Source organism: Dendrobates tinctorius, unplaced genomic scaffold (genome assembly GCF_039654945.1).
Source record: "Dendrobates tinctorius isolate UK_male_01 unplaced genomic scaffold, ASM3965494v1 ptg000116l, whole genome shotgun sequence".
Lineage (NCBI taxonomy): Eukaryota > Metazoa > Chordata > Amphibia > Anura > Dendrobatidae > Dendrobates > Dendrobates tinctorius.
The window spans coordinates 33480189-33499026 of record NW_027361784.1 but is presented as its reverse complement, the minus strand read 5'-3'; the positions used below and the strand labels follow the sequence as shown (position 1 = coordinate 33499026).

Sequence of the window (18838 nt, the reverse complement as noted above, 5' to 3'; positions counted from 1 at the left end):
AAAACTATAACGTTTGGAAACTAGTCTGTCCCGTAGGCCGGCGATATTATCTTACAGTGTGCCTGTCATTTCAGGTAACGTATCAGAATAAGTTGTGCTTGTGTGCATGAGGAATAACACTATATGTGGCCATTATATGACCTGTAGTTTTTGCCTCTGTGGTCTCTGTCTCTACTTTTCAGTTGTCTCTGAGCTAGTGGGTGCACACAAGCTGATATGATGCCGCCCATGCAGAGCATACACAGATATGAGGGTTTCCTGGTCTCCTGGATCACATTTTCATAAGTACAGCATCATGGAGCACATTATACAGGAGTGAGCAGTGTAACTGTGAAATAAAACACTGGAAATTATAAAATATTTTACTAGGAAGCAACCAAGTTGTCTTTTAAAACCAGGTACAGCTGCAGCCAATGCACCATCCATAGTTACACCCAGAAGTCCCGAGACCTTATTGGTAACAGAACTTGAAGTTGACTTGATTTTCTTACTAAATCATAGTGTAGCACCTTAATATAGAACTGCATAGAGGAGCAGTCACGTTACTGCCTCTTGTATCTATGAAACCCTCCCAGGAGGAGTCCTCTGTCCCCGATATGGTGGAGGGTCATAGAGCACCAATTTGGAGTATGTAATAATGATCACGTTAGGCTAGACAGAAGAAGAAGCCAAACTGGGTCCCACACTGGATTATGCACTTTTGGGCGAATGAGCGCCTGAGCTTGAAGGTTTTCAACTATAGTTTTTACAACAGTGTCACATATACACGGTGGAACAATCAGTCTTCCAATTTCCTAGAAGAAAAGTAGTCAAAAAAAAGTTGGGACACTGCCTTTGTCCCTTGATGTTTATAACTCAATTGTTGTATGGTGGGAACTGCCAACCCTACCAACTAGACATCTAGTTCTTGGGATCACAAATAGATGCAACTCTTTTCAAAAAGCTTTGGTTTTCTTGGTTTTAACTGGTAGATGAATGCAATTTTCATGATTTGTTGATTATTTATGTGTTTTTTTACGTATCTCTTGGGTTACAGATATGTACGATCGAGAACGAAACATGACATTGACATGAGGATTGGAATTCACTCCGGTTCAGTCTTATGCGGAGTACTGGGACTTAGGAAATGGCAATTTGATGTGTGGTCCTGGGATGTGGATATTGCCAATAAGTTAGAATCAGGCGGAATACCAGGGTAAGAAATGAATGGTCAGACCTTCTATCTGAGTTATCTACGGTAATCAGTCTGGCAATATAGGAACACCAGACCATCTTGGTGTGAAAAATGATAGTAAAAACCATCACTGGGAGTACAGGGCAGTTGAGTTAAGGCCCCCATACACCTTATACTAATGGCGACTGAACTTGCTGATATCAATGGGTTCAAACAACTGTCTAATGTTTACGGAAGCGCTGACCAACTGATCGTTGGAAGGGATGTCGATTGGACATGTCCAATTTTGAACTGCCGATTGCATTGTTTTCCCGGAGATAAGCCGCCGGCTGATTTATCAATCGGTGGTTTCTCATAGACAATACTCGAGCACTCCTGTATATGGGAGAGTCAGCTGAGATGGCTTTCGACCGAACGACTGGCCAAAGTATCAACAACCATCTAATGTGCATGGTCAGCCTTAGATTCAGATCTGCTAAGTGATCTGTCTTCTCTAAGTATATTATTCTGTCATATATTTCGACAAGGGTGAACCTGCAGGCTGCTTTTATGGGGCTTCCAGAAAGAGGCAGCCCATTCCTGGATGTTAAGGTCCTATGTTAATGGAGTGATGAGAACTTACCTAGGGATTTTGTCTCCATGGGGGCTACAGTGCTGGCAAGCGAAGAACTTGAAATGTGCTCAAGTCATGAAAATGTCATCTTGTTGTAACGATTTCACCCATCAGTGCTTAGCTGTCTGTGCAGTGATTGACAGCTCAGTTGAGCAGTCTGGCACAGGAGCATGCTGAGCTGTCTGTGCAGTGATTGACAGCTCAATTGACCAGTCTGGCGCAGGAGCGTGCTGAGCTGTCTGTGCAGTGATTGTCAGCTCAGTTTACCAGTCTGACACAGGGGTGTTCTGAGCTGTCTGTGCAGTGACTGACAGCTCATTTTACCAGTCTGATGCAGGGACGTGCTGAGCTATCTGTGCAGTGATTGACAGCTCAATTGACCAGTCTGGCGCAGGAGCGTTTTGAGCTATCTGTGCACTGATTGACAGCTCAGTTTACCAGTCTGACACAGGGGTGTTCTGAGCTGTCTGTGCAGTGATTGACAGCTCAGTTTACCAGTCTGGCGCAGGGGTGTTCTGAGCTGTCTGTGCAGTGATTGACAGCTCAGTTTACCAGTCTGGCTCAGGGGTGTTCTGAGCTGTCTGTGCAGTGATTGACAGCTCAGTTTACCAGTCTGGCTCAGGGGTGTTCTGAGCTGTCTGTGCAGTGATTGACAGCTCAGTTGACCAGTCTGGCGCAGGGGCGTGCTGAGATGTCTGTGTTTTCATTGACATATCGACCATCCAATTTGAGACTGGGAGGTACTGAGCTCTCGTCAGGTGCTTTGAGTTTCCATTATTGCTCAGCTATTTAACTGAGCTGGTAGTCCCAGATAGCTGTCAGCCGAAGAACAGCTAAGTGTGGTTGGTTTACTCTGTGCGTTATATTATGCTTATTGATCTATTGCTGCCTGACCTTAGACCTTGTTCTTATCATCTGTCTGTTTAACCCCTTTGCTCTGATCTGCTATCGTGGTGTTTTGACCTCGGACCATTACCTGACTAGGACTTTGTCTCTTCCCTCTGTTTATGACATACTCTCCTGGCTATTGACCTCGGACTCCTCGATTATCCCAACTCACAGCTTGTCTGTAAGAAGTAACTCAGCATCACACTTCTGTTGTTCATGATTTTTTATTTTTGCTCCACATCCTCTGTGTCCACCATTGTAACGCCTCATTCAAATGTCAGTGATCATTTTTCATTTGCAAAAATTGATTGATTTTCATCAGGCTTTTGGATCAGATTTTCATCAGTGTTTATTCAGTGATTTCATTTTTACTATCAGTGATATTCTCGAATGCTAAAAAAAAAAAAATTGCAAAGCTTCTCCTACCTATTACAAATGGACTGACAGCTTGGGGCCCCTGTGCAAGAGATGTATCTGGGCCCCCTTCCTTTTATGGCAACACACACATACATGTATATATATTACATAGTCTCCTTTATTATGTACTAGCTGAAGAGCCCGGCGCTGCCCGGGCATAGTAACTAACTGTGGTTAGTTATAGCAAATTATAATTATCCTCCATCCCATAGGCCCGTGCCCATATACCCATCATACATATCCACAATCCCATAGGCCCGTGCCCATATACCCATCATACATATCCTCCATCCCATAGGCCCGTGCCCATATACCCATCATACATATCCTCCATCCCGTAGTCGAGTGCCCATATACCCATCACACATCCTCCATCCCATAGTCCCATGCCCATATACCCGTCATACATATCCTCCATCCCATAGTCGAGTGCCCATATACCCATTACACATCCTTCATCTCATAGTCCCATGCCCATATACCCATCATACATATCCGCCATCCCATAGTCCCGTGCTCATATACCCGTCATACATATCCTCCATCCCATAGTCGAGTGCCCATATACCCATTACACATCCTTCATCTCATAGTCCCATGCCCATATACCCATCATACATATCCGCCATCCCATAGTCCCGTGCTCATATACCCGTCATACATATCCTCCATCCCATAGTCCAGTGCACATATACCCATCACACATCCTCCATCCCATAGTCCCGTGCCCATATACCCGTCATACATATCCTCCATCCCATAGTCAACCATTATGACATCATAATGAGCGGCGGGGCTTGCAACCTATGATGACATCAGCGTCGCCATGGCAACCATTGTGACATCATGAGGGGCGGGGCTTGATACACACACACTTTTTCCCCATTATGTAGATAGGGGCAAAATTGTTTGGTGAATTGGAACGCGCAGGGTTAAAATTTTGCCTCACAACATAGCCAATGACATTCTCGGGGTCCAGACGTGTGACTGTGCCAAATTTTGTGGCTGTAGCTGCGACGGGGCAGATGCCTATCCCGGACATACACACATACACACACTTGAGCTTTATATATTAGATATTGCCGTCCATTATTACACAGTGCCCTCTCTTGTTATGTACAGCACCGTCCCTTACATTTCGCATTATATAGAGCCCTGTCTTTATTACATACCGTCATGTCTTATTAGATATATAATGCAGTGACGGCTGATGGAGCATGGGAAAGCTTCTTTTCTAATGGAGGAACTGATGGACTGGTCGTCTGGTCAACGGCTGCTCCATCAGCAGTCGATTTATATCTAACAATAGAGGAATATGTGATGAAAGAGGGCGCTGTGAATAGCAAAAATAACAAGAATATACTATGTAAGAGACAGCACTATACATAACAGCAGATTTAGCTATATAATAAGGCACGGCACCGTATATAACTAGAGAATGGATGGTATGCAATAAGGTACAGTGTTATACTTAATAAAAGAGGAAACTATGTAACTAAGGACAGCGTTATACATAATAAGTGAGCATGCTATATACTAAGGGACTGTGCTGTACATAATAAGTGAGTACACTATATACTAAGGGACTGTGCTATACATAAGTGAGTACACTATATACTAAAAAACTGTGCAATACATAACAAGTGAGTACACTATTTACTAAGGGACTGTGCTATACATAATAAGTGAGTGCACTATATACTAAGGGACTGTGCTATACACAATAAGGCTATGTCCCTGTATCTGTGTGCAGTGTCGATGTGCTGCATGCTTTTACAGATGCATTGAGCATGTCCTATTCTGATCCTCAAAATTGGATCAGAACAGAACTTTCTCTGACCTTCACGGATCTCATCCTCAAATCCGTGATTTTCATGTGTGTGAATGGACCTATAAAACACTAAGAGTCCGTGTGCCATCCGATAAAAAAACCTAGACGTGCACGGACATCTCACACAAATGTAAGAATGTAGAATAAGGGATTTTACAGATTACTTTATCACTCCACGTCACACAGTGCAGATACAGAATAATATTTACATCCAGGCATTTACCGGTGACGTCTCGTCTGATTAGAGACGCTTTCTCCTTTTTCTTCTCGATTTGGTCAGACCTTCATGTCGACATCTCCCAGCCACGACTCGTCTTGTCACAATTATCGTCGCAGCCCTGAAAATATGCTAGGTTTAACAGTACAGAAAAACTGAAGGAGACCGCTGAAGTCTCATGCACATGTTGCTTATTTCACACGTTGATTAAAATCTGCATAATGTGAATTCTTGCAGCGTATTTCACCCGTACTAATGGGGAGAATATGTAACAAAGGCATAAAAAAATTTGGAAAAAAAATTAATGTACTTTACGCCACTTTCTTTCTCCCAACACATTATTATATGCAACAGAATTTTCTCCTGCAAATCCTGAACGTGTGCACATAGCCTTAGTCCCTGTCCTGTGTCCCCATCATTCATTATAAGTACTTGATAGCATCTTAATGAATTTGGAAGTGGGAGAAGATGCTATCAGGTACTGCGTATCCTCTACCACCTCCCAATTCATTACAAGAAACTGACAGAGTCTTCTCCCACCTTTCAGTTCATTATAAAGGGTTCTATGCACCTTATCGCCTCCTCTCTCAATCCCCAATAAATTTTAAGTTCCTGATAGCATCCTCCCCCTTCTCACAATTCATTGTGATGCTATCAGGGACTTAGCATCCTCCTCCACCACTCAATACATTTTACATCTATATCTAATGTCTTCCTCCACCTCCCCCTGTTCGTAAGTCAATTATAAGTCCCCGTTCCTCTCATTCCAATCCCCCACACCCCTTATTATCCTCCCCCACCTTCACCTTTGCCCTCTCCATCACCTCCATGATTGCCTTCTCCACCACCCCATCACTGCCTTCTCCCCACCTCAGACATTGCCCTCTCCACCACCCCATCATTGCCCTCTGCACCACTTCTATCATTGCCCTCTCTACCACCCCAATCAGTGCCCTCTCCATCACCTCCATCATTGCCCTTTCCACCACCTCCATCATTGTTCTCCCCCTCCACCCCATCATTGTCCTTTCCACCATCTCCCATCATTGCTCCTCCCCACCACAACCATCATTGCCCTTTCCACCACCTCCATCATAGTCTTCTCCACCACCTCCATCATTACCCTTTCCACCACCTCCATCATTGTTCCCCCCTCTGCCCCATCATTGTACTCTCCACCACCCCATCAATGCCGTCTCCCTCACCACCCTCATCATTGTCCATTCCATCATCCTCATTATTGCTTTCTCCCGCACCACCCCATCATTGCCCTTTCCACCTTCTTCATCATTGCCTTCTCCCCCACCAACCCCATCATTGCCCATTCCACCACTTCCATCATTTCCTTCTACCCCACCACACCCATCATTGTTTATTCCACCACCCCCATCATTGCCTTTTCCCCCTCACCCCAATCATTGCCCTTCCATCACCTCTATCATTGTTTTCTCCCCCACCACCCCCATCATTGCCTCTCCACCACCTACACACACACCTCCCTGCACATTCCCCAGCAGCTGCAGCACACACACACAGCACCACTCACCCCTCTGCACGTTCCCCCCCAGACACACACACCGTACACTGAGCACCACTCACCTCTCCACACGTTCCCCGCAGCATTTTCTTCGCCGGCAGCTATCTCTTTGACACAGAAGCGCACTGAATGCTGACGTCATCCAGCCGCGCTCCTGTGTCAGACAGGAAGTGCGGGCAGGAAGCAGAAGATGGATCCCTGCAGCTCTGCTCCGCAGCCGAGCTGCAGGGATTGTTCTCTGCCTGCCGCACATGAGAGCAATCAGGCCAGGGGCCCCCTGGAGACTCAAGGCCGCATAAACAGGTCAGATTGCCTTCAGTGTTATCCTCCCTGCAGGGGCCCCCCTCCACCTCCGGGCCCCTGTGCAGCCTCATTGGCTGCACATGCGATATGTCCGCCATGGCATGGCATCCTTCCGCTGTCCGTGATTCTCACCAACCTATAGATAGATTCCTTGACTCGGAACAAAAACAGACATATCACCATTTTTTTGTGTGCATCATTTGGTCTGCAAGAAAAATAAACGTTCTAGCCACACAGACACTAATAGGTACGTGCTATGTCTTTGAGAAACCATGTGGGTGAAAACGAACTTCAGATGCATTTGTTCACTTCTCAAATAGTTCAGTTCTTCTCTGATAGAACAACATGTATTAGGAGCATTACCTATGTTAAAATCACCTCTCCACATTCCCCGCTGCTCTGGTCTTCTGGTGTCCTCCGGTCTTTTCAGCGTCTACTGACATCCCTACAGCGCGAGACCAGTGTAGCAGAGACTGGAGCAGCCGGGAACGGGGAGAGGTGAGTATTTGATTATTTATTTTTGTATGAATATAGCAATATATGGGCCCATTATTCTGTAGGGAGCAATATAGGGGACCAATCATACTGTAAGGAGCAATACATAGGGCTCATTATACTGTATGGAGCATTATATTGGGCCTATTATACTATATGGAGCACTATGTGTGGCCAATATACTGTACGGAGTAATATATGGGGCCATTATACTGTATGGAGCAATATATGGAACCATGATGCTGTATGGAGCAATATAGAGGGCTCATTATACTGTATGGAGTATTGTATGGAGCCTATTATACTGTATGGAGCACTATGTGGGGTAAATATACTGTACGGAGTAATATATGGCGCCATTATACTGTATGGAGCAATGTAGGTGGCTCATTATACTGTATGCAGCATTATATGGGGACCATTATACTGCATGGAGCAATATATGGGGCCCATTATACTGTATGGAGCAATATATGGGGCCATTGTACTGTATACAGCATTATATGAGGACCATTATGCTGTATGGAGTAATATATAGGGACCATTATACTGTGTGGAGTAATATATAGGGCCATTATACTGTAAGGGGCAATGTATGGGGCCATTACACTGAATGGAGCAATATATGGTGCTATTGTACTGTTTGGAGCAATATACAGTATGGGACAACATTAAACTGAATGAAGCAATATATGGGGCCATTGTACTCTATGGAGCAATACCTTTATACTGTATGGAACGCTATGTGGGGCCATTATAGTGTATGGAGTAATATATGGGGTCCATTATACTGTATAGAGTACTACATGGGGCCCATTATACTATATGGGGCCCATTATACTGCATGGAGCACTATATGGAGCCCATTATAATGTATGGCACACTATGAGGCCATTATACTGTTTTGAGCACTATGTTGGGTGCATTATACTGTACAGAGTACTATGTGGTGCCCATAATACTGTATGGAGGACTGTGGTACCCATAATACTGTATGGAGGACTATACTGTCCAATCTAAAATGAAAAGTCTGCAGTCACACTGTGTGACTGCAGACTTTTGAACCCCCAACGCACAATAGATATCACTCATGTACAAAGTAAGTGAAATCTTTAACATTTTACTGCACCTATATTTCCCTGCCGTATCTGTGCATCATGAATCATGGTATGTGTTAGAGCGGCCCCCAGAGACTCTTTCACCCCAGGACCCATGATAATCTGAAGCCAGCCCTGGGTCCAGATGAAAGACACTTTTGTTATTGGAGGACTGTCCTGTATAATGTTATGAGATAACCATCTTTGGGGGAAAAAAAGCATGAATTTTGCGATACTCTGTTGGAAAATGTTTATGCTATATGTGTCTGTGTCTAGCAAACCAATGGTTGTGATGTGAATTTCAGCCTTACTGAAGGTTTTGCTTGCTCGTCATGATAATGTATTGAATTTGTCCACATGAAATTTGAGCAATTAAAGTAGTTGTCCAGTGAAGAGAAGTTATCTCCTGTCCACAGGATAATTGATAACTTAAATATTGGTGATGGGGGCGTGGACCATTGGGTCCTGCACCAATGTGTAGAATTGGAAAACTTTATTTATTGTCAACGGAACACTTTTATACACTTTACAATGGAGTGGAGATGCACATGCCCTATGGGACTTTTCCCCAACTCCGGTCCTCAAGAGCCACCAACAGGTCATGTTTTCAGGATTTCCTTAACATTGCCCAAGTGATAGAATGCTTGCCTGTTCAGGTGATGCAATTATCACCTGGGCAATGCTAAGAAAATCCTGAAAACATGACCTGTTGGTGGCTCTTGAGGACTAGAGTCGGGGAACACAGCCTTATGGGGTTACATTTGCCCTGCTTTTTCCGACAGCCCCATTGTGAATGAATCGTGTAGTGGTCGAGCATGTGCACTGCCATTCCATTCTAATGGAATCAAACTGCCCTTCGGTGCAGGTCCCAATGGTCCAATCTCCAGCGATCTACAAGTTATCACCATTCCCGCAGAACGGTGGTAACTCAACTTCACCGAGACAGCTGAGTTTTTTTCCCGCATTGTGATGTATATTTTTCTTCCACATTAACGTATTCCTTTCTAACATTGCTTTTATTTGCTCCTTGAAGGAGAATTCATATCTCAAAAGCTTCTCTTGACTGCCTTAATGGGGATTACAATGTAGAAGAAGGCCACGGCAAGGAAAGAAATGAGTTTTTGAGGAAACATAATATTGAGACCTACCTGATAAAACAACCTGACGAGAACCTTCTGACGCTCCCAGAAGACATAGTGAAAGAAGCCGTGAGTCCTACAGACAGGAGAAACAGCGGCGCAACTTTTACCGAAGGTTCCTGGAGCCCAGAACTTCCTTTCGATAACATCGTGGGCAAGCAGAATGTAAGTCAAACTTTGTCTAATGTCACCGAGTATAAGGCATGCTTGAGCGAACCTCTGTAATAGAAGCCTCAGAGGGAACACATCCATCTTTAACCTTTTCTCTAACATGAAACATCAAGTGATTATGCAAAACCCTCTTGAGGGCAGAATTAACCTACCGAATGTATCATTAGATGGAAATGCCAACCATAGCGATCAAAATGGACTCTCCTTTAGAAGGGATGAAATAAAAATGTTACGGGATGATAGAACAAACCCACTGCATGTACGATTTACCACCTCTTATTGTATGTGCTCTCCACCGTCTCCTCACTTAAGGCAGATGGATATGCAAAGTGCATGCAATGGTGCATGAACTAGAAGACCCATATTCTAGGGTAACGCTGTAGTCAACCTTAGTCAACCTCTTTATGCAATCATTAGCATATTCATGAAAATCGCATCCGAAAACAAATAGAGCCATGCTATCAGACAACCATACCCATGGGGAGAAGTCTTAGTGGTAGGAATGTATAGGATGTTATTTTCTTTGAAGACCCTCAATCGAGTGGATGTAGTGTCCTGTCCATTTCTGGGGCAGATTTATCATCATCTCTTCTACCTATTGAAAGACCCCTTGACCCACTTCTATTATTTGGCCCTTGTTAAAGAAACTTAGACTAGGATATATGCTTTCTAATATGAAGCCTAACGATGTTAGTTATGATAGATAAGTGAGATACTTTTCACCTGAGCCGTAATGATATTAAAAAAGGTTGAGAAAGCTATTTTAAGATATTATTAGCTATAACATCTCTGAATCTAAAAAATATGCCAAAAATACATCATACAGGGCTCTTTTTTTTCTGGGACGTTATTAATAAAGGTTTGCAGTACCATTCATGGCCACCACACAATATGGTTCTGTGTAACTTTGATCAGCTGATCGGTGGGAGTGCCGGAAATCAGACTCACCGCTGATCCCATAATTATGACATCTAAATCATCAATATTAAAGTTTCAGAAAACCATTAATTTTCTTTTGCTTTACCTAAATCACCATGTCCCGCCTTCAGCCATTACAGTGTGTCAACAACTCTAAGTAAAAAAAATTGAGTTTTAATTATTTGTATTGTTTCTATTGCTTTTACTTCTATACCATTTCCTCATATATCTGCATCTTCTACAGTTGTTTTTCTCATCTAATATCTTCATCTACTGAGTCTTCTCATATAATATCTTTATTTTTTGTATCTTCTCACATAATTCTTTTTATTCATCTTCTCATACGATATTTGCTTTTTATCTTCCATTTTTTGTTCCCATCATCGTCTTCCCGTTTAGCTGCTCTTCATATATCTTATTGTTCTGCATCTTCCACAAAATCTTTTCCTCTTATAATAGCTGCTTCTTCTGTATCTTCTCATTTAGTATCTGCCTTCTTTTGTATCTTCTCCTCATATACAGTGACTTGCGGAAGTATTCACTCCCATTGGTATTTTTTGCATTTGGCTATCTCACGACCTGTAATTTCACAGCATTTTTGAGGGTTTGCTTCAGTTCATGTTAAGAACATGCCTACAATTGTGAACATTTGTTTTTCTTTTTATTGGTAAGCAAACAACTAATAGGACAAAATAAATGAAAACTTCAGTGTGCATAACTATTAACCCTCCTAAAGTCTGTACTTTGTAGAGCCTCATTTTGCAGCAATTACAGCTGCATGTCGCTTTAGATATTAGATAAGTCTCTTTGAGCTTTCCATCCACATCTTGCAACTGGGATTTTTGCCCATTCCTCAAGGCAAAACTGCTCCAGCTCCTTAGATTGTTTCTTCTAGAGAACAACAATCTTCAAGTCTGATCACAGATCCTCAATTGGATTAAGGTCTGGGCTTTGACTAGGCCACTACAAAACATTTACACTTTTCCCCTTAAACCACTTGCTTCTTACTTTAGTAGTATGCCTTGGGTTATTGTCTTGTTCAAAGGTGAACCTTTGTGCTAGTCTCAAATCATTGATTGATAAAAAATAGCGGTCGAGCAGGAGCGCTGTAGATGTGGCCAGGAAGGTGATTTAAAGTGCAGGTCCACCGCAGCTCCAGCCGTATGCCTACAAAGAGGATGATTGTGAACCGAAAGTGAATGACGGTCAGAGGAGCGCAGGAATAAAACCAGTACAATAAGTTCAAAGTTTACCAAACTTTGAACTTATTGTCCTGGTCTTATTCCTGCGCTCCTCTGACCGTCATTCACTTTCGGTTCAGTCTCAAATCATTGACAGACTGAAACGGGTTTTGCTCAAGAACATCCCAGTATTTCGTACCATCCTTCTCCTCGAGACGGACCATTTCCCAGTCTTTGCTGCCTAAAAACATCCCTACAGCATAATTCTGCCACCACCATGTTTCACTGTGGGGATGGTGTTCTTGGTGTGATGAGCTGTTTTGGTGTGGTGCGAGACATAACGTTTACCTTTGTGGCCAAAAAGTTCAATTTTGGTGTCATCTCCCCACAACACCTTCCTCAGTACATTTGGGAAGTCTAACACATGTATTTTGGAAAACTCAAAACGAGCCTTACAATTTTTGTGTGTATGTAAAGGTGTCAAGCACGGATGCAGTAAGACCGGCGGACGACACAGCATATAAACACGACGGGATGGAAAAGGCAGAGGAAGGCCCTAAAGGTTGGGAGCAAGGGATGGGATACCTGCTGACATCACCCTGTGCCTGTCCCTAAGCTTCCCTAATGCCATAAGCGGGTCCTACCCCCCGCCGTCGTCACATGCCTAGTCCCTGACTGTCACCTCAATGTACTTTGGCTCTTGAACTGGCTGGCAAGGATGCTAGCATCACCACCGCAGCAGAAAATAGAAAGGAGAAGAGACAAACACGGGACAGACAAAAAGGGAAATACTCAGCTCCAGCTCTTTTGCTAATATCCAAAGCAACAGAGCAAGAAGCACCAGGATAGCAGAACTCCCACAGCAGCAACACCACCATCACAGGCGAGCTCCACACAACTAGTTGGTCTGCATAGAACAACTCTCTATAACCGACAATCAGCTGATGTGACTATTTAAAGGAATGTCGGAGTGGTTACCAACCAACATCAGCTGACCATCCTAAAAGATTTGCCAGCAAGAGACCAACATTAATTCTTGCTGGACCAAAAGGAAAAAACAATATTTAAATTTCAGCGAACCCAGAGCTCCCATGAATCTCTTAATGATTCATGACAGTACCACCCTTTCTACGATGGGTCTCTGGACCTTTAAGACAGGACTTGACCGAAAATTATGTACGGCAAGGACGCATCAAGCCACCAGTATACATCTCCATAGTCACCTGGTCCTCAAGGTCATAGCAAACACAGCCCTATTGTGATGTTAATAACGTAGGCTCCAGAGTCGCGACAAATCTTCTGAGCAATGACCTGTGGAACACGTTATGTACTGTACACGCATCAATGGGGGTAACTCCGACTGGATGGTCCCAGGCCTGAGAACAGCCACCACCCTATACAGCCCGATCACCCTAGAACGCCAAATCCCAGATGCGTACTTCCACCTGATGCTTTTAGTGGACACACACATACTCATTCACTCACAGGTCCGGACTTGAACGTTTATTACCACGCATACATTTGCCACAAGATGGTACTCTCCTTGAGGGATAGACAACAGAGGCGTCCCCCCGTGTTACAAAGCTCTTATCCTCAGGATACTCACAAGGAACCACCACCCTCCCTGACCAATCTTCCCATGAGGACACCGAGATGAAGAGTTTACATGAGGTGTGGTGAGAGTCTTGCTCCTTTTCCCTGGTAGCACCTTAGCGACCTCCACTGAAGAAGAAGGGGTAGATTTAACAAAGACAGCAGAGATCGTAGCTCCCAAGCAACAGTTTTTAAAAACTTGCCCCAAATGTCTACTTCTCTGGACCGCCAATCAATGACCGGAATGTGTTTTTACAGCCAGGTAAGGCCTAAGATGATGGGAGTAGGCATATCCTTGAAGACATAGCACAACAAGAACTATTCCTGAAGAGTCCCTATGCACAAGTTCACATTATGTACGACTTGGGTCAAACTTTTCAGTCTGAGAGGAACAGAATCAATAATTCTACTGATTAGACCATGGGTCTGAACAAAGCGAGAATCCACCAACCTGACTCCAGCTCCAATATCCACAAGAACCGGAATAGTCTCAGTTTTCCAACCAACCACTATTTCAGCCAAAATGGTAAACTGAGACGATAAAGTGGAGGAAATGTGCACACCCTGGTCATCTCCCTCCAAACGACCTGGGGAACGCGGTTTTTGTGATGGAGTACCATTTTTGGCACGAGATAGACAGACTTTAATGTAACCATTAAACCATAGTAAAAACATGCCCCCATCCCTCAGGCAATCTAGTCGTCTGAGAGGAGGCTCCCCCCAAATGCTTGGGTTCGTCTGTCAGCTCCCGTGTGACCTCCTCCCTATGAAGAACAACGGGGGCAGTGTTGGTATATGTCTCTCCCTGAGGTGTCTGTCCACCCTGATAGCAAGGGCCATGGTGGCCTCCAATGACCTTGGAGTAGTATATTGCACCAAAATATCCTGAAGCCTAGCCGACAGACCCTGACAAAAATTACTCCTAAGGGCAGAATCATTCCACTGAGTGTCAGTAGCCCATCTCCGGAACTCTGAGCAGTACCCCTCAGTTAGCCGGGCCCCCTGCTTGATCTCACGGAGTTTATTCCATCAGGATCACCATACACCAGAGCCAAAGCCGCAAAAAAAATTCATCCATGGCAGGGAGAAGGTCCAGAACTGAGGATCACCCTTAAGAAGGGAGACTACAATACCCACTTGTTGTTCCTCACTCCCTGAGGAACGAGGGTGGAGCCTGAAATATAATTTTACAGGTTTCCTTAAAAACCATAAATTTATCTCTCTCCAGAGAACCCATCGGGGAAGAGATATATTAGGTTCCAGTTGAGCCTGGGCATGAGCCGAGACCAAGAACCTAGACATATACTGAAACTGCTGCACCATCTGTGGCCGCAAGGACGCTAGCATCACCACTGCAGATGGAAGAGGGAAGAGACAAATGTAGGGAAGGTGACCTGACGGACGGACGGACTAGTCAGAGTGAAGAAGGAAAGGTTTGCACAGTGTAGGTAGACGTCAGTTATTACAGGGGGAAACAACTAGGAAAGTGTAGTGGACGTGCAGTACCTTGGGTGGACATTAGATGGCAGGGAGGAGTGGGAGCAAAGGACTTGACAGCAGCTTAGGGCTTTAGAAACCGTTGGTCATGGGGGGCGTGGTTGGAGTGACAGTTTCAAGGAACCGGGTGAGCTATAAATTCTGAGGGAGGGTTCCAGAAAGTTCCAGTCCCCAGGGGGAGCTCAGGTGACAGGAAGACTGCGACAGTCTGTGCGCTCTGAGGAGAATCCGACCAGGGGGACTGAGGAGAGAGAACGTCAGGGGGGTGGTCCTGACAGGAAGGTACCGCAGAAGAGACGAGGCTCTGGGTGCAAGATACTGTAGTTAACACGACGACTGACCAGTGGAAGCGCTGTTGGTTTACGGGCCTAAGGCGGCCACAGTGACGGACCTGTCAGGAACGTCAAATACTGGAGGAGGGACGGTACGTACTAATACGTCCCTGGTGACAGTGTGGAAACGGCTCTGAAAACGAAGAGCCAACAAGTGAAGAGAAGTGCGGTGTGTTGCGGAGGCCGTTAGTTGGACGGCAAGAGAAGAAATAAACTTGGACCTGTTGTACCCAGTAACTGCCTCCAACTTGTCTCTGTGTCATCTCTGCGTGGCATAACGAGGGATCACCCCCCTAGTCCGACCCACCACCTCTACACAAACACGGGAGAGACAAAAAGGAAAAAACTCAGCTCCGGCTCTGCTGCCAAGCTCCATAGCAGCAGAGAAAGCGACACCAGGAGAGCAGAACTCCCACAGCAGCAGCACCACCGTCACCTGTGAGGAATTGCTTGCACCAGAAATTTTTAGGGAGGGGCTTCATAGCAAAAGGGGGTGAATACATGACAATTTTTAGTTATTTCATCCCATAAAAATAATTTAGATTTTTCTCACTTCACTTCTCCAACTTAAACTATTTAGTGCTGATGCATCACACACAAATCTGATTACAAAAATATTTAAAAACAGGTACGTTCTCAAGCCACTGTACTATCTGCCTCTTCTCTAGCTTCCCCTCATATAATATCTACGTCGTCTGTATCTTGTCCTATAACGTCTGCTTCTACTATATTTTCTCCTCATATAAAACAATATCTGTCTTTTCTGTATCTTCTCATCATACTGTATATTTACTTCTTCTGTATAGATATCTATAGATAATAGATAGACATCTGCCTCTTCTCCATCCTCTCCTCAAAAATCTGCCCCTTCTGTATCGTCTCCTCATTTAATATCTGATAATTGTAAATCCTCTCATATATTTGCTTCTTCTGTATCCTCTCCTTATATATCTCCGTCTTTTGTATTTTCTCATATACAGTGGGTACAGAAAGTATTCAGAACCCTTTTAAATTTTTCTCTCTTTGTTACATTGCAGCCATTTGGTAAATTCAAAAAAGTTCATTTTTTTCTCATTAATGTACACTCTGCGCCCCATCATGACTGAAGAAAACCAGAAATGTAGAAATTTTTGAAAATTTGTTAAAAAAGAAAACCTGAAATATCACATGGTCGTAAGTATTCAGACCCTTTGCTCAGTATTGAGTAGAAGACCCCTTTTGAGCTAGTACAACCATGAGTCTTCTTCTCTCCAGAGATGCTCAATTGGGTTTAGGTCAGGGTTCTGGCTGGGCCAGTCAAGAATGGTCACAGAGTTGTTCTGAAGCCACTCCTTTGTTATTTTAGCTGTGTGCTTAGGGTCATTGTCTTGTTGGAAGGTGAACCTTCTGGAAAGTCTGAGGTTCAGAGCACTCTGGAAGAGGTTTTCATCCAGGATATCTCTGCACTTGGCCGCATTCTTGTTTCCTTCAAATGCTACCAGTCATCCTGTCCCTGCAGCTGAAAAACACCCCCATAGCATGATTCTGCCACCACCATGTTTCACTGTTGGGATTGTATTGGGCAGATGATGAGCAGTGCCTGGTTTTCTCCACACATACCGCTTAGAATTATCACTAAAAAGTTCTATCTTCATCTCATCAGACCAGAGAATCTTATTTCTCATAGTCTGGGAGTCCTTCATGTGTTTTTAAGCAAACTCTATGCAGGTTTTCATATGTATTGCACTGAGGAGAGGTTTCCGTCGGGACACTCTGCCATACAGGCCTGACTGGTGGAGGGCTGCAGTGATAGTTGACTTTGTGGAACTTTCTCCCATTTCCCTACTGCATCTGTGGAGCTCAGCCACAGTGATCTAGGGTCTCTTCTTTACCTCTCTCACCAAGGCTCTTCTCCCACGATTGCTCCGTTTGGCTGGACATCCAGGTCTAGGAAGACTTCTGCTGGTCCCAAACTTCTTCCATTTAAGGATCATGGAGGCCACTGTGCTCTTAGGAACCTTGAGTACTGCAGAAATTCTTTTGTAACCTTGGCCAGATCTGTGCCTTGCCACAATTCTGTCTCTGAGCTCCTTGGCCATTTCCTTTGACCTCATGATTCTCATTTGGTCTGACATGCACTGTGAGCTGTGAGGTCTTATATAGACAGGTGTGCGCCTTTACAAACCAAGTCCTATCAGTTTAATCATGAAAAGAGGAGGATGAATGACCTCATGGAGATCAACATCCGACACTGCGGAGACACCATCACGTGTTTCTCAACGCAGTGATTCTAGAGCACTGCTCCCATCCCTTATGGGAAATATGTAAAACATGCAAATATATAAGCCGCGGAGACACCATCACATGTTTCTCAACGCAGGCAGTGACTAGCCAGGTCTTTCACCGGGAAGGAACAACCACAGGAAGGGCAGTCTCCAGTGAAGGAAACCACCTATGCCAAAACATGGTATCCATCCATAGACAGCTGTTTCGGGGTATTGCCCCTCATCAGTGTGGAGTAGGAAACTGGCTAGTGGGAGCAATGCCTAGTAACAGACCATGAAAAGAGGAGGATGAATGACCTCATGGAGATCAACATCCGACACTGCGGAGACACCATCACATGTTTCTCAACGCAGGCAGTGACTAGCCAGGTCTATCAGTTTAATCAAACACAGCTGGAGTCCAATGAAGGAGTACAACCATCTCAAGGATGATCACAAGGAAATGGACAGCATGTGACTTAAATATGAGTGTCTGAGCAAAGGGTCTGAATACTTATGACCATGTCATATTTCAGTTTTTCTTTTTTATAAATTTGCAAAAATGTCTACATTTCTGTTTTTTTTTCAGGCAAGATGGGGTGCAGAGTGTACATTAATGAGAAAAAAAATGTTCTTGTTAGAATTTACCAGATGGCTGCAATGAAACAAAGAGTGAAAAATGTAAAGGGGTTTGAATACTTTCTGTACCCACTGTATCCGCTCTTTCTCCATCTTTTCTTCATGTTATTTACTTCTTCTGTATCTTCTCCTAATATAATATGTGTTTTTTGCTTTATTCCTATTCATGCAATATCTTTACCCCCTCCATAATCTTCTCCTTTGAAAACATTTTCTTCTACCACTGTCCTGTGTATTTGCCTTATTCAATAGCTGCCTATTCCAAACTCACAACCCTTCAATGGTATATATAATTTGTTGTAAAAAAAAAATAATGAGAAAGCGTTAGTACAGAGGGAGCGGTGGCTGGAGATGTGTATGAGGCACAGGGGAAATGGTGTCTCAGTTTCTGAAATTATTAGTGGTCCCAAACCCCACCAGTCAATCTATAAAAAAGACATATTTCTGTCCTTTCCTCCACTATTAGATGACAACTTAATACTATGGACTTGAGGGACATAGAGCTTCCAAGAAGAGTGAAAAGTTACACCAGATAGAAAAGGAGAAAGTTTTA

General features: G+C 44.0%; 1 protein-coding gene across 3 annotated transcripts in view; it reads left to right on the top strand.

Annotated features, from left to right (window-relative positions):
- Positions 1–18838, top strand: part of ADCY8 (adenylate cyclase 8) — a 451884-nt gene that overhangs the window by 256783 nt on the left and 176263 nt on the right. For 2 of the 3 annotated variants that reach the window (XM_073590346.1, XM_073590344.1), the window contains exons 6-7: positions 1037–1195; positions 9606–9876. In XM_073590346.1, coding sequence (XP_073446447.1) covers positions 1037–1195; positions 9606–9876 — 430 coding nt within the window. The remainder of the gene's footprint in view (positions 1–1036; positions 1196–9605; positions 9877–18838) is intronic. The other variant, XM_073590345.1, reaches the window with a different exon arrangement.